At 42.4% G+C, this 15,100-nt stretch overlaps 1 protein-coding gene across 2 annotated transcripts in view; it reads right to left on the reverse strand.

Annotated features, from left to right (window-relative positions):
- Positions 1-1,299: 1,299 nt before the first annotated feature.
- The window catches only part of LOC143808235 (lysosomal amino acid transporter 1 homolog), a 52,411-nt gene continuing 38,610 nt past the window's right edge, over positions 1,300-15,100 (reverse strand). For both annotated transcript variants that reach the window (XM_077290686.1, XM_077290688.1), the window contains 3 exons: positions 13,301-13,396; positions 3,867-4,052; positions 1,300-1,976 (listed from right to left, as the gene is read on the reverse strand). In XM_077290686.1, coding sequence (XP_077146801.1) covers positions 1,875-1,976; positions 3,867-4,052; positions 13,301-13,396 — 384 coding nt within the window. In that variant the 3' untranslated portion in view covers positions 1,300-1,874. The remainder of the gene's footprint in view (positions 1,977-3,866; positions 4,053-13,300; positions 13,397-15,100) is intronic.

Raw genomic sequence — 15,100 nt, forward strand, 5'->3', positions numbered from 1 at the left:
AGTGCCTTTTTGTCAAATTTGGGGGCTCTAGCTATTAAATTAAAGGGTTAAATCCCAGAAAAAATTGGCGTGGGCTCCCGCACAATTTTCTCCGCCAGAAAGGGAAAGTCAGTGACTGAGGGCAGATATTAATAGCCTAGAGAGGGACCATGGTTATTGGCCCCCCTGGCTAAAAACATCTGCCCCCAGCCACCCCAGAAAAGGCACATATATAAGAAGTTCCCACGCTCGAGTTCATATGAGTTCATCCAGCAGAGGGCGCATCACCGCGACTCGAGGTAACTACAGTACATTCCCCTGCATTCCATTCATTCACAAAGTTTTACAGCCAGGAGCACAGCTGCATTAGCAGAGCTCCTGGGTGTAAAAGGATTTAACCCCTTCAGATGGATTTACAGCGTGGGACAAGACTGAACGACGGAAGGTATGGAATATTATTGTTTGTTTTTTTAACTTTATTTCAGGTGACAAGGGTCTTCAGGTGGATTAAGAGTATAATAAAATATTAAAACACCATGTGTCTTTATTTCATTAAAACACTTTTTAATAATGTGTGTTATATTAACCATTTCGTACTATTGGATTAATAATGGATAGGTGTCATAATTGACGCCTCTCCATTATTAACCTGGCTTAATGTCACCTTACAATAGCAAGGTGACATTAACCCTTTATTACCCCATATCCCACCGCTACACGGGAGTGGGAAGAGAGGCTAAGTGCCAGAATAGGCGCATCTTACAGATGTGCCTTTTCTGGGGTGGCTGGGGGCAGATGTTTTTAGCCAGGGGAGGTCCTATAAACATGGTGCCTCTCTAGGCTATTAATATCTGCCCTCAGTCACTAGCTTTCCCACTCTGGCGGAGAAAATTGCGCGGGAGCCCACGCCAATTTTTTCCGGGATTTAACCCTTTAATTTAATAGCTAGAGCCCCCAAATTTTACACAGAGATACTTCTTACATTAGTAAAGAGGGTTATGTAATAAAAGAAGGGATATGAGATGGCTTACTGTATGTAAACCATGTCTCATATCCTGTCAGGTTTGTGAAGGAGATCGCAAAAGCCGGCAATTGAATTACCAGCTTTTCTGCTATCTAGCGCTTAAAAAAAAAAAAAAAAAAAAAATTATATATATATATATATATATATATATATATATATATATATATATATATATATATATATATATATATATATATATATATATATATACACATACACACAAAAACATATATACAGTATGTGTGTGTGTGTGTATAAGAATATTTGAGCCGAAGGATCCATGATATGTCCATTTTGCAAGCCTGCGAGAAGGAAAAAAAAATAAATAAATAAAAAAATAAAAATCGCCGTACGGAAGCCATACGGCTGACACACGGATAAATTTGTGCGTAAAAATCGCATCAATCGCATTGAATGCGGAACAGTGTTTTGGGACAATTACTACGTATTACGGCCGTAAAAAACGGACCGTATTTTCATACGCCTAGTGTGACGCCGGCCTCAGCTGTCATCTTTCGGAAGTGTCACACCGACATGTTAAAGAGGACTTACAGCGTGCTTGAACTGCAGACCTAACGTACAGATCACAAGGTCTACATTTTCGGCTTTAAAGCATCACTGTAAATGTTATCACTTGGAAACTACACAAAAATAAATTAAAAGCAGCATTGATCATGGCAACAACTAGTTAGAAACCATCCATGTAAAATAAAAAAAATAAAAACTCATGTAACATTAAAATAGTTCAATTAAGACTTTGGTCACTCAAAAATATGGATTACAAAAGTTCACGATAGGAAGTCTAAGCAAATTAAAAAAAAAAAATAAACCAAAATATATATTTGGATAACTGAAAGGCCGGTCTTAGACACTAGGTTTCTTCTTCATCCACAAGCAATGGCTCCACTTCTAGTGCCAATGAGCTAGACTGGGTGGTCCGATGCTTTCGATAGAAAATGAACTGTGCAGTCATCTGGGGTTTTTAAGTTAAGGAAATCACAGACAAAACTTTAGCATACACTTGTTTAGTTTTGATGTCAAAACCTCTTTCATCTGTAAATGTATAAACATTAATTCCAGAAATTTGCATTTGGCATGAGGTCATATAGGCCAGAAATGAGGTTTTCCATTGTAACCCATGTGGGACCAGTAGTCATCAATTGCTCACAGATGTCCATTCACCCTTAGCGGCCAACACAAGTTACTATTATACACACACACACACTTTAAAACAAAAGTCTACTACATTATTTCAGACTACCCCCCCTTTCCCACCTTTAGGGAGCACTACCAGCTTGTTCTTGATGGATGCCAAGGAAGATCTTTTGGGCTCATTTTCGAGTTTGCCAAAAGACATGTGGGAGACTCCTCAAATGTATGGAGGAAGGTGCTGTGGTCAAATGAGACCAAAATTGAACTTTTTGGCCACCAAAATAAATGCTATGTCTCGCGTCAAACCAACACAGCTCATATCCCCAAGAATACCATCGACAGAGAAATATGGTGGTGACAGCTTCATGCTGTTGAGATGTTTTTCGGCAGGAGGGACAAGGAAAACAGTCTAAGGCAAGGTGAAAATGGATGGTGTGAAATACAGATCTAGTCTTGAGAAAAACCTGTTTTAGTCAGTCAGTGATTTCTGACTGGGACGGAGGTTCACCTTCTGACAAGAAAATAACCCAATTCATACTGATAAAGCAAGACTTGATTGGTTTAAGGGGAAACGTGTAAATGTCTTGGAGTGGTCTAGTCAAAGCCCAGACCTTAATACAACTGAGAACCTGTGGTCAGCCTTGAAGATTGCTGTTCATCAGAGGATATCTTACTTGAAGGAGCTGGAGCAGTTTTGCATTGAGGAATGGGCAAAAATCCCAGTGGCAAAATGTGGAAAGCTCATAGAGACTTATCCAAAGTGACTTGCAGCTGCAAAGGCCACAAAAGGAGACTCTTCAAAGTACTGATTTTAGGGGTGGGATGGGGGTGAATATTTATGCACACTTAAGTTCAGTTATTTAGTCCTATTTTTTGTTTCACAATAAAAAGAAAAAACAAAATGTTCCCAGTTGTTGGCACGTTCTTTACATAAACTGATGCAAATTGCAGGTTGTGAGGTCGCAAAACACGAAAAATGTCTAAGTGGGAGAAACCTTTTGCAAGTCTAGGGCTGTGGAGTTGGTGTCAGTGTTCATTTAAAATATATGATACATCTAGCAGAGTAATACAATCCAGGATGTGCTGTAAACGTTTTCATAAGAATTTTGGAAAGTTGTGAAATGTCCAATAAATGTCTGTTCTGTTCCTGATCTCGGGATCTCTGCTTTTAGCTGAGATGAATCTGTGCTGCACTTTATGTACATGTCCATAGTGACCAGTGCTGTGGAGTCAGAGTCATGGAAAATTGAGGAGGTTTGGCTTACCGACTCCACAGCCCTGTGGAAGCCACTGTACATTTAACTAAACTGAACTGATCGAGCACGTGTTATTATAAATAAGTAAAACCTTGACATGCAGTTTAGAGGTCTGATGAAGCAGGCCACAATTTGTTTTCAGGCAAATTCATGGTGAAAACCACATACACAACTTACGGGTATCATATGACCTCGAAGGTCAAAGGCAAAGACCTCATTGGGTAGAATCATAAAATGTGAAAAAGGTTCCATTTAGGTTAGTGTTCATATGTAACATTTTGGGAGAAGGGATACGGTTTATGTCTCCCCGCTCCACCTGCATTAATATCTACCTTCTGTGGAAGGCTGATCCAGGCCATGACACCGCACTGTGCAGCATCACCTGTCACTGCTCAGTAAAAATTTACCATTCACCAGTATTACTTGTCATAGAAATGCAACTACATGAAGGATACAAAAAAGTCGAGTACAAGAACACCAAAACTTCCAATGAGCCAGGGCAAATGGTGTAATATATAGCGATTCTTACTATATGGAACTGAAGGCAATTTCAACATAAGACTCAACCCGTACGTAAAGTTTCCAAGCATGGCCAATGCAAACAACATATATGATAATCCCTCTGTAGATTTCTTCTGAAACTGTAGGAAGATTAAGAACAAATCTGGTTAAAATTATCCTTTATAAAAATGTATAACTTCGCAAATCCACAAGGGAGCAGAAAATAGAAGTAACCACGGTTCACCAGTATCCAATAGGGATGCACAGTTCACAGTGATCCTTCTACTCCTTGTTACTAGAAGCTGTGGAATGAAGGAACTGCAAACAGATTCTAGGCTGAAGGAACTGGGAGGACGCTCTATAAGATAACTGGCAATCCTCCAGGTGTCCTTTGAGCCTCCCCATTGCCAGCTTCTTTTAGCTGCTTGGACTATTTTGAAACATGGAGGAGGTAAGAGAAGCCCCAAAGCCTGATCGTACGCACAGCAGTGTTTTTCCATAAAAATGCATATGTTTATTCTTTTGACATCACTTTTAGCGTTTCTCCAGCATATTTCAGGAAGAATCAGCCTGAAAAACTGTCTGCACATAAAGCAGTTCCAGAAAAGTTAGGTTAAGTTATGCAAGAATTTGTAAAAAACAGTAAAGAGTATAATAAAAACATTTTCTTTTTTGTTTTTTTAAATAAACATGGAGTCTCATCTGTATTTATGTCAAATATTAACCCCTTCACCCCGAAGCCTGTTTTCACCTAAGTGACAGGGCCAATTTTTACAATTCTGACCACTGTCACTTTATGAGGTCATAACTCGGAAACGCTTCAACGGATCCTGGTGATTCTGACATTGTTTTCTCGTGACATATTGTACTTCATGTTAGTGGTAAAACTTCTTCGATATGACTTGCATTTATTTGTGAAAAAAAATTGTCGAAAATTATGAAAATTTAGCAATTTTCAAATTTTTCGTTTTTATGCCCTTAAATTAGAGAGTTATATCACATAATATAGTTAATAAACAACATTTCCCACATGTCTGCTTTACATCAGCACAATTTTGGAAACATAATTTTTTTGTTAGGGAGTTATAAGGGTTAAAAGTTGACCAGCGATTTCTCATTTTTGCAACAAAATTTGCAAAACCATTTTTTTTACGGACCACCTCACACTTGAAGTGACTTTGAGGGGTCTATATGACAGAAAATACCCAAAAGTGACACCATTCTAAAAACTGCACCCCTCAAGGTATTCAAAACCACATTCAAAAATTTTATTAACCCTTCAGGTGCCTCACAGGAATTTTTGGAATGTTTAAAAAAAAATTGAACATTTAACTTTTTTTTCACAAAATTTTTTACTTCAGATCCAATTTGTTTTATCTTACTAAGGGTAACAGGAGAAATTGGACCACAAAAGTCGTTGTACAATTTGTCCTGAGTACGCCGATACCCCACATGTTGGGGTAAACTAATGTTTGGGCACATGGCAGAGCTCAGAAGGGAAGGAGCGCCATTTGACTTTTCAATGCAATATTTGCTGGAATTGAGATCGGAACCCATGTCGCGATTGGAGAGCCCCTGACGTGCCTAAACAGTGGAAACCCCCACAAGTGACACCATTTTGGAAAGTAGACCCCCTAAGGAACTTATCTAGATGTGTGGTGAGCACTTTGAACCTCCAAGTGCTTCATAGAAGTTTATAATGTAGAGCCGTAAAAAAAAAATTCATATTAATTTTCACAAAAAATGATCTTTTCGCCCCAAATTTTTTATTTTCCCAAGGGTAACAGGATTAGTTGGACCCCAAAAGTTGTTGTGCAATTTGTCCTGAGTACGCTGATACTTCGTATATGGGGATAAACCACTGTTTGACCGCATGGCAGAGCTCGGAAGGGAAGGAGCGCCGTTTGACTTTTCAATGCAAAATTGTCTGGAATTGAGATCGGAACCCATGTCGCGTTTGGAGAGCCCCTGACGTGCCTAAACAGTAGAAACCCCCCACAAGTGACCCCATTTTGGAAAGAAGACCCCCTAAGGAACTTATCTAGATGTGTGGTGAGCACTTTTAACCCCCAATTGTTTCACTAAAGTTTAGAATGTAGCGCCGTGAAAATTAAAAAATAATTTTTTCTTTCCACAAAATGATGTTTTAGCCCGCAATTTTTTTTTCCCAAGGGTAACAGGAGAAATTGGACCACAAAAGTTATTGTCCAACTTGTCCTGAGTACGCCGATACCCCATACATGGGGGGAAACCACTGTTTGGGCGCACGGCAGAGCTCGGAAGGGAAGGAGCGCCGTTTGAAATGCAGACTTAGATGGATTGGTCTGCAGGCGTCATGTTGCATTTGCAGAGTCCTTGATGTACCTAAACAGTAGAAACCCCCCACAAGTGACCCCATATTGGAAACTAGACCCCCCAAGGAACTTATCTAGATGTGTTGTGAGAACTTTGAACCAACAAGTGTTTCACTACAGTTTATAACGCAGAGCCGTGAAAATAAAAAATATTTTTTTTTTTCCACGAAAATGATATTTTAGCCCCCACATTTTTATTTTCCCAAGGGTAAAAGGAGAAATTGGACCACAAAAGTTGTTGTCCAATTTGTGCCGAGTACGCTGATACCCCGTATATGGGGGGGGAACCACTGTTTGGGCGCACGGCAGAGCTCGGAAGGGAAGGAGCACTGTTTTACTTGTTCAAAGCAGACTTGGCTGGAATTGAGATCGGACGCCATGTCGCGTTTGGAGAGCCCCTGATGTGCCTAAACAGTGGAAACCCCCCAATTCTAACTGAAACCCTAACCCCAGCCCTAACCCTAGCCCTAACCCTAGCCCCAACCCTAGCCCTAGCCCTAATGGGAAAATGGAAATAAATACATTTTTTTAAATTTTATTATTTTTCCCTAACTAAAGGGGTGATGAAGGGGGGTTTGATTTACATTGATAGCGGTTTTTTATGATTGGCAGCCGTCACACACTAAAAGATGCTTTTTATTGGAAAAAATAGTTTTTGCATCACCACATTTTGAGAGCTATAATTTATCCATATTTTTGCCCAGAGTCATGTGAGATCTTGTTTTTTGCGGGACAAGTTGACGTTTTTATTGGTACCATTTTCGGGCACGTGACATTTTTTGATCGCTTTTTATTCTGATTTTTGGGAGGCGGAATGAACAAAAACCAGCAATTCCTGAAATTCTTTTAGGGGGGCGTTTATAGCTTTCCACGTGTGGTAAAATTGATAAAGCAGTTTTATTCTTCAGGTCAGTACGATTACAGCGATACCTCATTTATATAATTTTTTTGTGTTTTGGCGCTTTTACACAATAAAAACTATTGATGATGCTGCTGTATGGCAGCTTTTTTTTTGCGGGACAAGATGACGTTTTCAGCGGTACCATGGTTATTTATATGCGTCTTTTTGATCGCGTGTTATTCCACTTTTTGTTCGCCTGTATGATAATAAAGCGTTGTTTTTTGCCTTTTTTTGCGGTGTTCACTGAAGGGGTTAACTAGTGGGATAGTTTTATAGAGCGGGTCGTTACGGACGCGGCGATACCAAATATGTGTACTTTTATTGTTTTTTTTTATTTACATAAATAAATGGATTTACTGGGAAATGTGTTTTTTTTCCTTTATTTGGGGATTTTTTTTTATTTTTTTTTTTATACATTCTATATTTTTTTTTTTACTTCTTACTATTGTCCCAGGGTGGGACATCACTGTATTAGATCAGATCGTTGATCTGACAGTGTGCATAGCACTCTGTCAGATCAACGATCTGACAGAAGTTTAGGTGGCTTTCCGGCGCCTGCTCTCAGCAGGCGCCGGCTAGCCAGGTCATTTCAAGACCCGGAAGGCGTCCCGCGGCCATCTTGGATCCGGGGACTCCTTCCGGATCACCGGAGCAACGCGATCTCATCGCGTTGCTCCAGTGGGAGAGCGCAGGGAGCCCCCGTCCCTGCGCGATCCCCCTCTATGCCGCTGTCACTACTGACAGCGGCATCAGAGGGGTTAAATGCCCGCGATCGGCGCTAGCGCCGATCGCGGGCATTGCTGCGGGGTGTCAGCTGTCATACAGCTGACAGCTGACACCCGCACCCGATCACTGCGAGACCGTGGTGATCGGTGCGCCGTACTAGTACTGCGGCTGGCACAAATGCAGTGCCAGCAGCACAGTACTAGTACGGCGCATGTCACGAAGGGGTTAAACTTGTCATGTTTGCAGCACATACTTCTGTAACTTACATTTTAAAAGGGAACTGCACAGGAGACTCATGCTGCCTAAACCACGGGCAGCATAAATCAGACTGGCTGCGCTACTGTAGAAAGTGTACGCTATTCCCACAAAAGCTGCCTGTGTCAGAAAACACACTTAAAAGCCAATATGGGACTTGGTATCTCAGCAGACTAGTGCGAGAGGCAGGGGCTGGACGGCTTCTTCATGCCTCTCCCTATACAAACATAAAGGGAGAGACCCGTCAGTCTAGGAGACCTGGGCAGGCATATGCTACAGACTTTCAGAGTAAAACAAGGCTGCAGTAACGCAGCCAGTGTCGGATTCATGCTGCCGTGGCTGGGCGACTCTCCCATGAGGCTTCAGAAAAATGGCCGCCGCGATCGCCATCTGCGCATGCACGGCATTCCGCGGCCATTTTCCTGAAGCCCCGGGCAGCAGAGTGCTCCATCTGCGCACGCGCGGCCTCAGGAAGATGGCCGCCCCCACCGATAACCAGGGGAATAGCGCAGATCACGCTCTTTTTCTTCACCTGTGCAGTGGATTTGGCAGTTGGGCATGCGCAAACCACTATGCCACCAACGGAAAGATAAGCAAGATCTGGGGGAAGAAACAGCGATGTCACCACGCCCATTTGACCAGACCAGCCTGATTGACAGGCGAAAACGGCGACTTTGGTAAGGTATTTCGGCAGCATAGGTGGGGAATCAGGGTACACAAAATACACTATTGTAATGCACAGCTCAGGCCCTATTTAATGGTATTTTTATCTCATACTGAAAAAACGGGGTGACAGGTTCCCTTTAAGAATGACTTAATCTAAAGTAGAAAGCTAAAAAGAGCTACTAATATTCATGCAAATGTACGGGCCTCTGGCCACTTACAAATAGGATTACAGTGCAGACTCCACAGTCCGTGCTATCTCCTAGCTTTCTGCCTCCAGGACTGCACGCTACAATAGAAACCACCGGAGACTAGACGGAGGTGGACATAACTTGGGGATGGGTGGACCGAGAACTCCTGCAGCTTTTGCAGTGTAGATTTTAAACAGGAGTGTTGTTGCTTTAAGAGGAAGTTTAGATGTTTGTGTTTGGTGTATTACTGTGAGGAGGGTGGGGCTTATATAGGGGAGGCAACTCTGGCTCTCCCTCTTTCTCTCACAGGATGGACAGGAGGAAACATTACCCGCCCTCCCGCCCTGTTTATAATCTTTGTCCTTAAACTTTTTAATTATTGCTTTTATAATGATAAATGTTTTATTGTATTTTTGAATTTGTCATTGTATATCTTGTACCATGTTCAATTGTATATTGGCTATAAAGAGTTATTATTTGTGGTAACCTTCTATGCCCAAGGGAAGGGCAATCCTTCAGCCATGGTTCCCTGGAGGTTTCCTCCACAGGGGGTTTTTCCTCTCCTGAGTGCTGTAGGATGACTCTTTGTGAGTCAGGGGTTTGCAAAGTTTAGTCCCATTAATGCTTTTGCAGGGACTTCTAGTTTTTAAGTTTACAAAAATGATTTAATTATTTAAAAAAAAAAAAAAAAAGTGTCAAATGAGACTTGGAATTTATAACCCGTCACGGCTTTGCGGTTTAGGAGTCAGGTGGAAGTTGCAGACAAGTTAAGGTGGACTCATTTTAACTAATAGAGGATGTAAAACCTCATGGTGGTGAGCAGGCTCGGCTTTGGTGGCCAGCCTCAAGGACGTTGTAATGGTAACATCAATCAGGGGCGGGCACAGTAGTTAAGCACAGGAGTGAGGATAATAGGGTCATTGGTGCCCTGAAAGTTTACTGGCTCTGCTTGAATGGCAAGCCAGTGCGTGCCGCTCCTTTATGGCTGTCTGTCCTGGTGCTGTATGTCAGACAGCTGGGGATATCGCAGTACTTGTGAATCCCAATGTACTAGCACTTCACCTGACTCCTACTGTGATTATTTAACCCCTTCGCGCCATGCGCCGTACTAGTACCGCGCTGCTGCCACTGCATTTGTGCCAGCCGCAGTACTAGTACGGCGCACCGATCACCGCGGTCTCACGCTGAGCGCCGCGGTGATCGGGTGCGGGTGTCAGCTGTATATGACAGCTGACACCCCGCAGCGATGCCCACGATCGGCGCTAGCGCCGATAGCAGGCATTTAACCCCTCTGATGCCGCTGTCAGTAGTGACAGCGGCATAGAGGGGGATCGCGCAGGGACGGGGGCTCCCTGCGCTCTCCCACCGGAGCAACGCGATGAGATCGCGTTGCTCCGGTGATCCGGAAGGAGTCCCCGGATCCAAGATGGCCGCGGGACTCCTACCGGGTCATAAAATGACCTGGCTTGCTTGCCGGAGCCTGCAAGAGCTGCTGAGAGCAGGCGCCAGAAAGCCTCCTAAGCTTGCTTGCTATGCACACTGTCAGATCAACGATCTGATGTAATACAGTGATGTCCCACCCTGGGACAATAGTAGAAAGTTAAAAAAAAAAAATAGAATGTATGAAAAAAAATAAAAAATCCCCAAATAAAAGGAAAAAAAAAAAACATTTCCCAGTAAATCCATTTATGTAAATAAAAAAAAAACAATAGAAGTACACATATTTGGTATCGCCGCGTCCGTAACGACCCGCTCTATAAAACTATCCCACTAGTTAACCCCTTCAGTGAACACCGCAAAAAAAAAAAGGCAAAAAACAACGCTTTATTATCATACAGGCGAACAAAAAGTGGAATAACACGCGATCAAAAAGACGCATATAAATAACCATGGTACCGCTGAAAACGTCATCTTGTCCCGCAAAAAGCCGCCATACAGCATAATCAGCAGAAAAATAAAAAAATTATAGCTCTCAGAATAAAGCGATGCAAAAAACAATTATTTTTTTATATAAAATAGTTTTTATTGTGTAAAAGCGCCAAAACATAAAAAAATGATATAAATGAGGTATCGCTGTAATCGTACTGACCTGAAGAATAAAACTGCTTTATCAATTTTACCACACGTGGAACGCTATAAACGCCCCCCCTAAAAGAATTTCACGAATTGCTGGTTTTTGTTCATTCCGCCTCCCAAAAATCGGAATAAAAAGCGATCAAAAAATGTCACGTGCCCGAAAATGGTACCAATAAAAACGTCAACTTGTCCCGCAAAAAACAAGATCTCACATGACTCTGGGCAAAAATATGGATAAATTATAGCTCTTAAAATGTGGTGATGCAAAAACTATTTTTTCCAATAAAAAGGATCTTTTAGTGTGTGACGGCTGCCAATCATAAAAATCCGCCAAAAAAACGCTATAAAAGTAAATCAAACCCCCCTTCATCACCCCTTTAGTTAGGGAAAAATAATAAAATTTAAAAAAATGTATTTATTTCCATTTTCCCATTAGGGTTAGGGCTAGGGTTAGGGTTGGGGTTAGGGCTAGGGTTTCAGTTAGAATTGGGGGGTTTCCACTGTTTACGCACATCAGGGGCTCTCCAAACGCGACATGGCGTCCGATCTCTATTCCAGCCAATTCTGCTTTGAACAAGTAAAACAGTGCTCCTTCCCTTCCGAGCTCTGCCGTGCGCCAAACAGTGGTTCTCCCCCATATACGTGGTATCAGCGTACTCAGCACAAATTGGACAACAACTTTTGTGGTCCAATTTCTCCTGTTACCCTTGGGAAAAAAAAATGTGGGGGCTAAAATATCATTTTCGTGGAAAAAAAAAAATATTTTTTATTTTCACGGCTCTGCGTTATAAACTGTAGTGAAACACTTGTTGGTTCAAAGTTCTCACAACACATCTAGATAAGTTCCTTGGGGGGTCTAGTTTCCAATATGGGGTCACTTGTGGGGGGTTTCTACTGTTTAGGTACATCAGGGACTCTGCAAATGCAACATGACGCCTGCAGACCAATCCATCTAAGTCTGCATTTCAAACGGCGCTCCTTCCCTTCCGAGCTCTGCCGTGCGCCCAAACAGTGGTTCCCCCCCATATATGGGGTATCAGCGTACTCAGCACAAATTGGACAACAACTTTTGTGGTCCAATTTCTCCTGTTACCCTTGGGAAAAAAAAAATGTGGGGGCTAAAATATCATTTTGTGGAAAGAAAAAATGATTTTTTAATTTTCACGGCGCAACATTCTAAACTTTAGTGAAACAATTGGGGGTTAAAAGTGCTCACCACACATCTAGATAAGTTCCTTAGGGGGTCTTCTTTCCAAAATGGGGTCACTTGTGGGGGATTTCTACTGTTTAGGCACGTCAGGGGCTCTCCAAACGCGACATGGGTTCTGATCTCAATTCCAGCCAATTTTGCATTGTAAAGTCAAACGGCACTCCTTCCCTTCCGAGCTCTGCCATGCGCTCAAACAGTGGTTTATCCCCATATATGAAGTATCAGCGTACTCAGGACAAATTGCACAACAACTTTTGGGGTCCAACTAATCCTGTTACCCTTGGGAAAATAAAAAATTTGGGGCAAAAAGATCATTTTTTGTGAAAATTAATATGAATTTTTTTTACGGCTCTACATTGTAAACTTCTGTGAAGCACTTGGAGGTTCAAAGTGCTCACCACACATCTAGATAAGTTCCTTAGGGGGTCTACTTTCCAAAATGGTGTCACTTGTGGGGGTTTCCACTGTTTAGGAACGTCAGGGGCTCTCCAATCGGGACATGGGTTCCGATCTCAATTCCAGCAAATCTTGCATTGAAAAGTCAAATGGTGCTCCTGCAAATTGGCCCTGTCACTTAGGTGAAAACAGGCTTCGGGGTGAAGGGGTTAATCCTGTGATTTGAATAAAAGCTGTGGCCATTTTGACAACCAAAATAATGTGTTTTGTGTATTTATTTTAGTACCTAGGTTTACAGTAGTTATGGTGGTAAGGAGTGGGGTCCATCCCATATCCAAAAGTCAGGAGGTAAGGGCTCATTCTCACATGCGAGAAACTCTCGCACATCAATACCCGGCACTCAGGAGCAGAGCGTGTGGCTGCATGTATTGCTACACGGCCGCACGCTCCGATCAGAGTGCCGGGTATTGATGTGCGAGACTGATCAGAGTTTGTCGCATGTGAGAATGAGCACTAAAGGGGGGTCCGTGCGGCTATTTCCGGCTCCTGCACTACAGCAGCTTTTCTCTACAGCTGGACGACACCTTTCAGGGTCTCTAATCAGACATATACTTACATTTTTATGGAGTTGAGGGAAACGAGAGCCCAAATAAAAAACAGAAGAAACATAACCGCAAATAAACCCGGACATCTCTGTAACTCCAAGCGAATGCTAGAAGGAAAAGAAATCATTACATTTTAAATATTCTCTTTTTAAATTGATGCAACATTTCTAGTAGTGATATAAGCATAGAAATTAACTGCACAATGTGTCACAACCATAATCCCACTACAGAAACCATTACAGCAGGACTGGCCTTTCATCTTGACAGTGTTCTTCATACTAGTTCTGTTTTGTACTGCGCTGCTGGAAACATGGGGCAATGAGCTCACTTTACCGTAGATTGCGATTTAGAAAAAGTAGTTTTTGCTCATGTGGGAAGTACATGGGACCAGAAAATAAAAATCCCTATTCGAAAACGGTGTGCAGTTATTTCCATGCAGAGCACAACTGCTACATGCAGGCCGAAGTCTTCTTATAATTGAATTCTTCACCTACAGGGGTATTGTCAAGTTGTCTCTTGAGCAGCTCTTGATGTAATCATCTTAGTCTCCTTACGTCCTGGTTTCTAGCAGGATGGGCTCTCCTACTATTCAACAGAACGGTCATCCAAAGAGACCTGTAGTATTAGTAGAATTATACAGCTCAGCACAAGTTCTGCTAGAACACCAGTGGTTGGTTCCGAGCCTACACTGCCTTTACAGAGTTAACAATACATGTGAGCACACAGCTCTGGAGCAGAGGTTAGGAGATGAAAGCTGCAGGCTGGTGATTTATAACCGCATCTCTTCACAAGATGAGGAGGGAGGAAGGTGAGCAAATAACTGCTGTATAGAAATAAATGGGCTGGAGAGAGTCCACTGGGATGTCAGAATAGTTAACCTTGCTCTTGGAATGTAACTATTGCCTGCTCAGCATAGCTCCATAGAAACAAGCTGTAAACTATAAAAGATAAAAGCTATCGCAGGAGAATGACAGCACGAACAGAAAGAAAGTCCATTGAAAACTTGCTTATTTCACGTTGTGCAACTAAAGCAATTTAAGAACTTGAGAATACCCGGTCAAAGGGAACCTGTCCCTACATCATGCTGCTCTCCGATTAGGTGGCAAAAACCTGGTCAGAGACCCTGAATCCAGCAATGTGTCACTTACTAGGCTGCTTGTTGTATTTTCAATTAAATAAAAAAGGAAAAAAAATCATTGTTATCAGCAGAAGGTTGTCACTACTACCTGCTGCTAGGTAGTCCTTTAAATTAATGAGCTCTGTATAACCCCACCCTCACCAATGGTTGGCAGCTTTCTGTTTACATCAGTACATGGGCAGAAAGCTGCCAATCGGTGTTGTGAGCGGGTTATAGAGACCTGAGCATTCTGGGAACTGCTAGATCTGCAGCAGAGAAAACAGTGATTATATGAAAATGACAGCAAGTGACATTACTGAAATCAAGGTATCTGCTCCAATATTATACTGTTCTTGGATGACGCAGCAAAAACCTGGTGACAGATTCCCTTTAAGGCCGGAGACACACTGGTGCGAGATACGGCCGAGTCTCGCTGGTTAAAAGCAAGCTGTGGCACCTGCACTCTGGAGCGGCGCGTGCGGCTCCATAGCAATACATGGAGCTGCACGCTCAGCTCCGGAATGCAGGTGCCACAGCTTGCTTTTAACCAGCGAGACTCGGCCGTCTCTCGCACCAGTGTGTCTCCGGCCTAAGGAACAGACACTTGTCTCAGCCATAAAGGTTTTATGGAGTACAGGCTCACAGTTCACTTCAACATCTAAAACAGCCTAGAACAGTTGCCATTTCGTAGCAA

The sequence above is a fragment of the Ranitomeya variabilis genome, chromosome 2 (genome assembly GCF_051348905.1).
Source record: "Ranitomeya variabilis isolate aRanVar5 chromosome 2, aRanVar5.hap1, whole genome shotgun sequence".
Classification (NCBI taxonomy): domain Eukaryota; kingdom Metazoa; phylum Chordata; class Amphibia; order Anura; family Dendrobatidae; genus Ranitomeya; species Ranitomeya variabilis.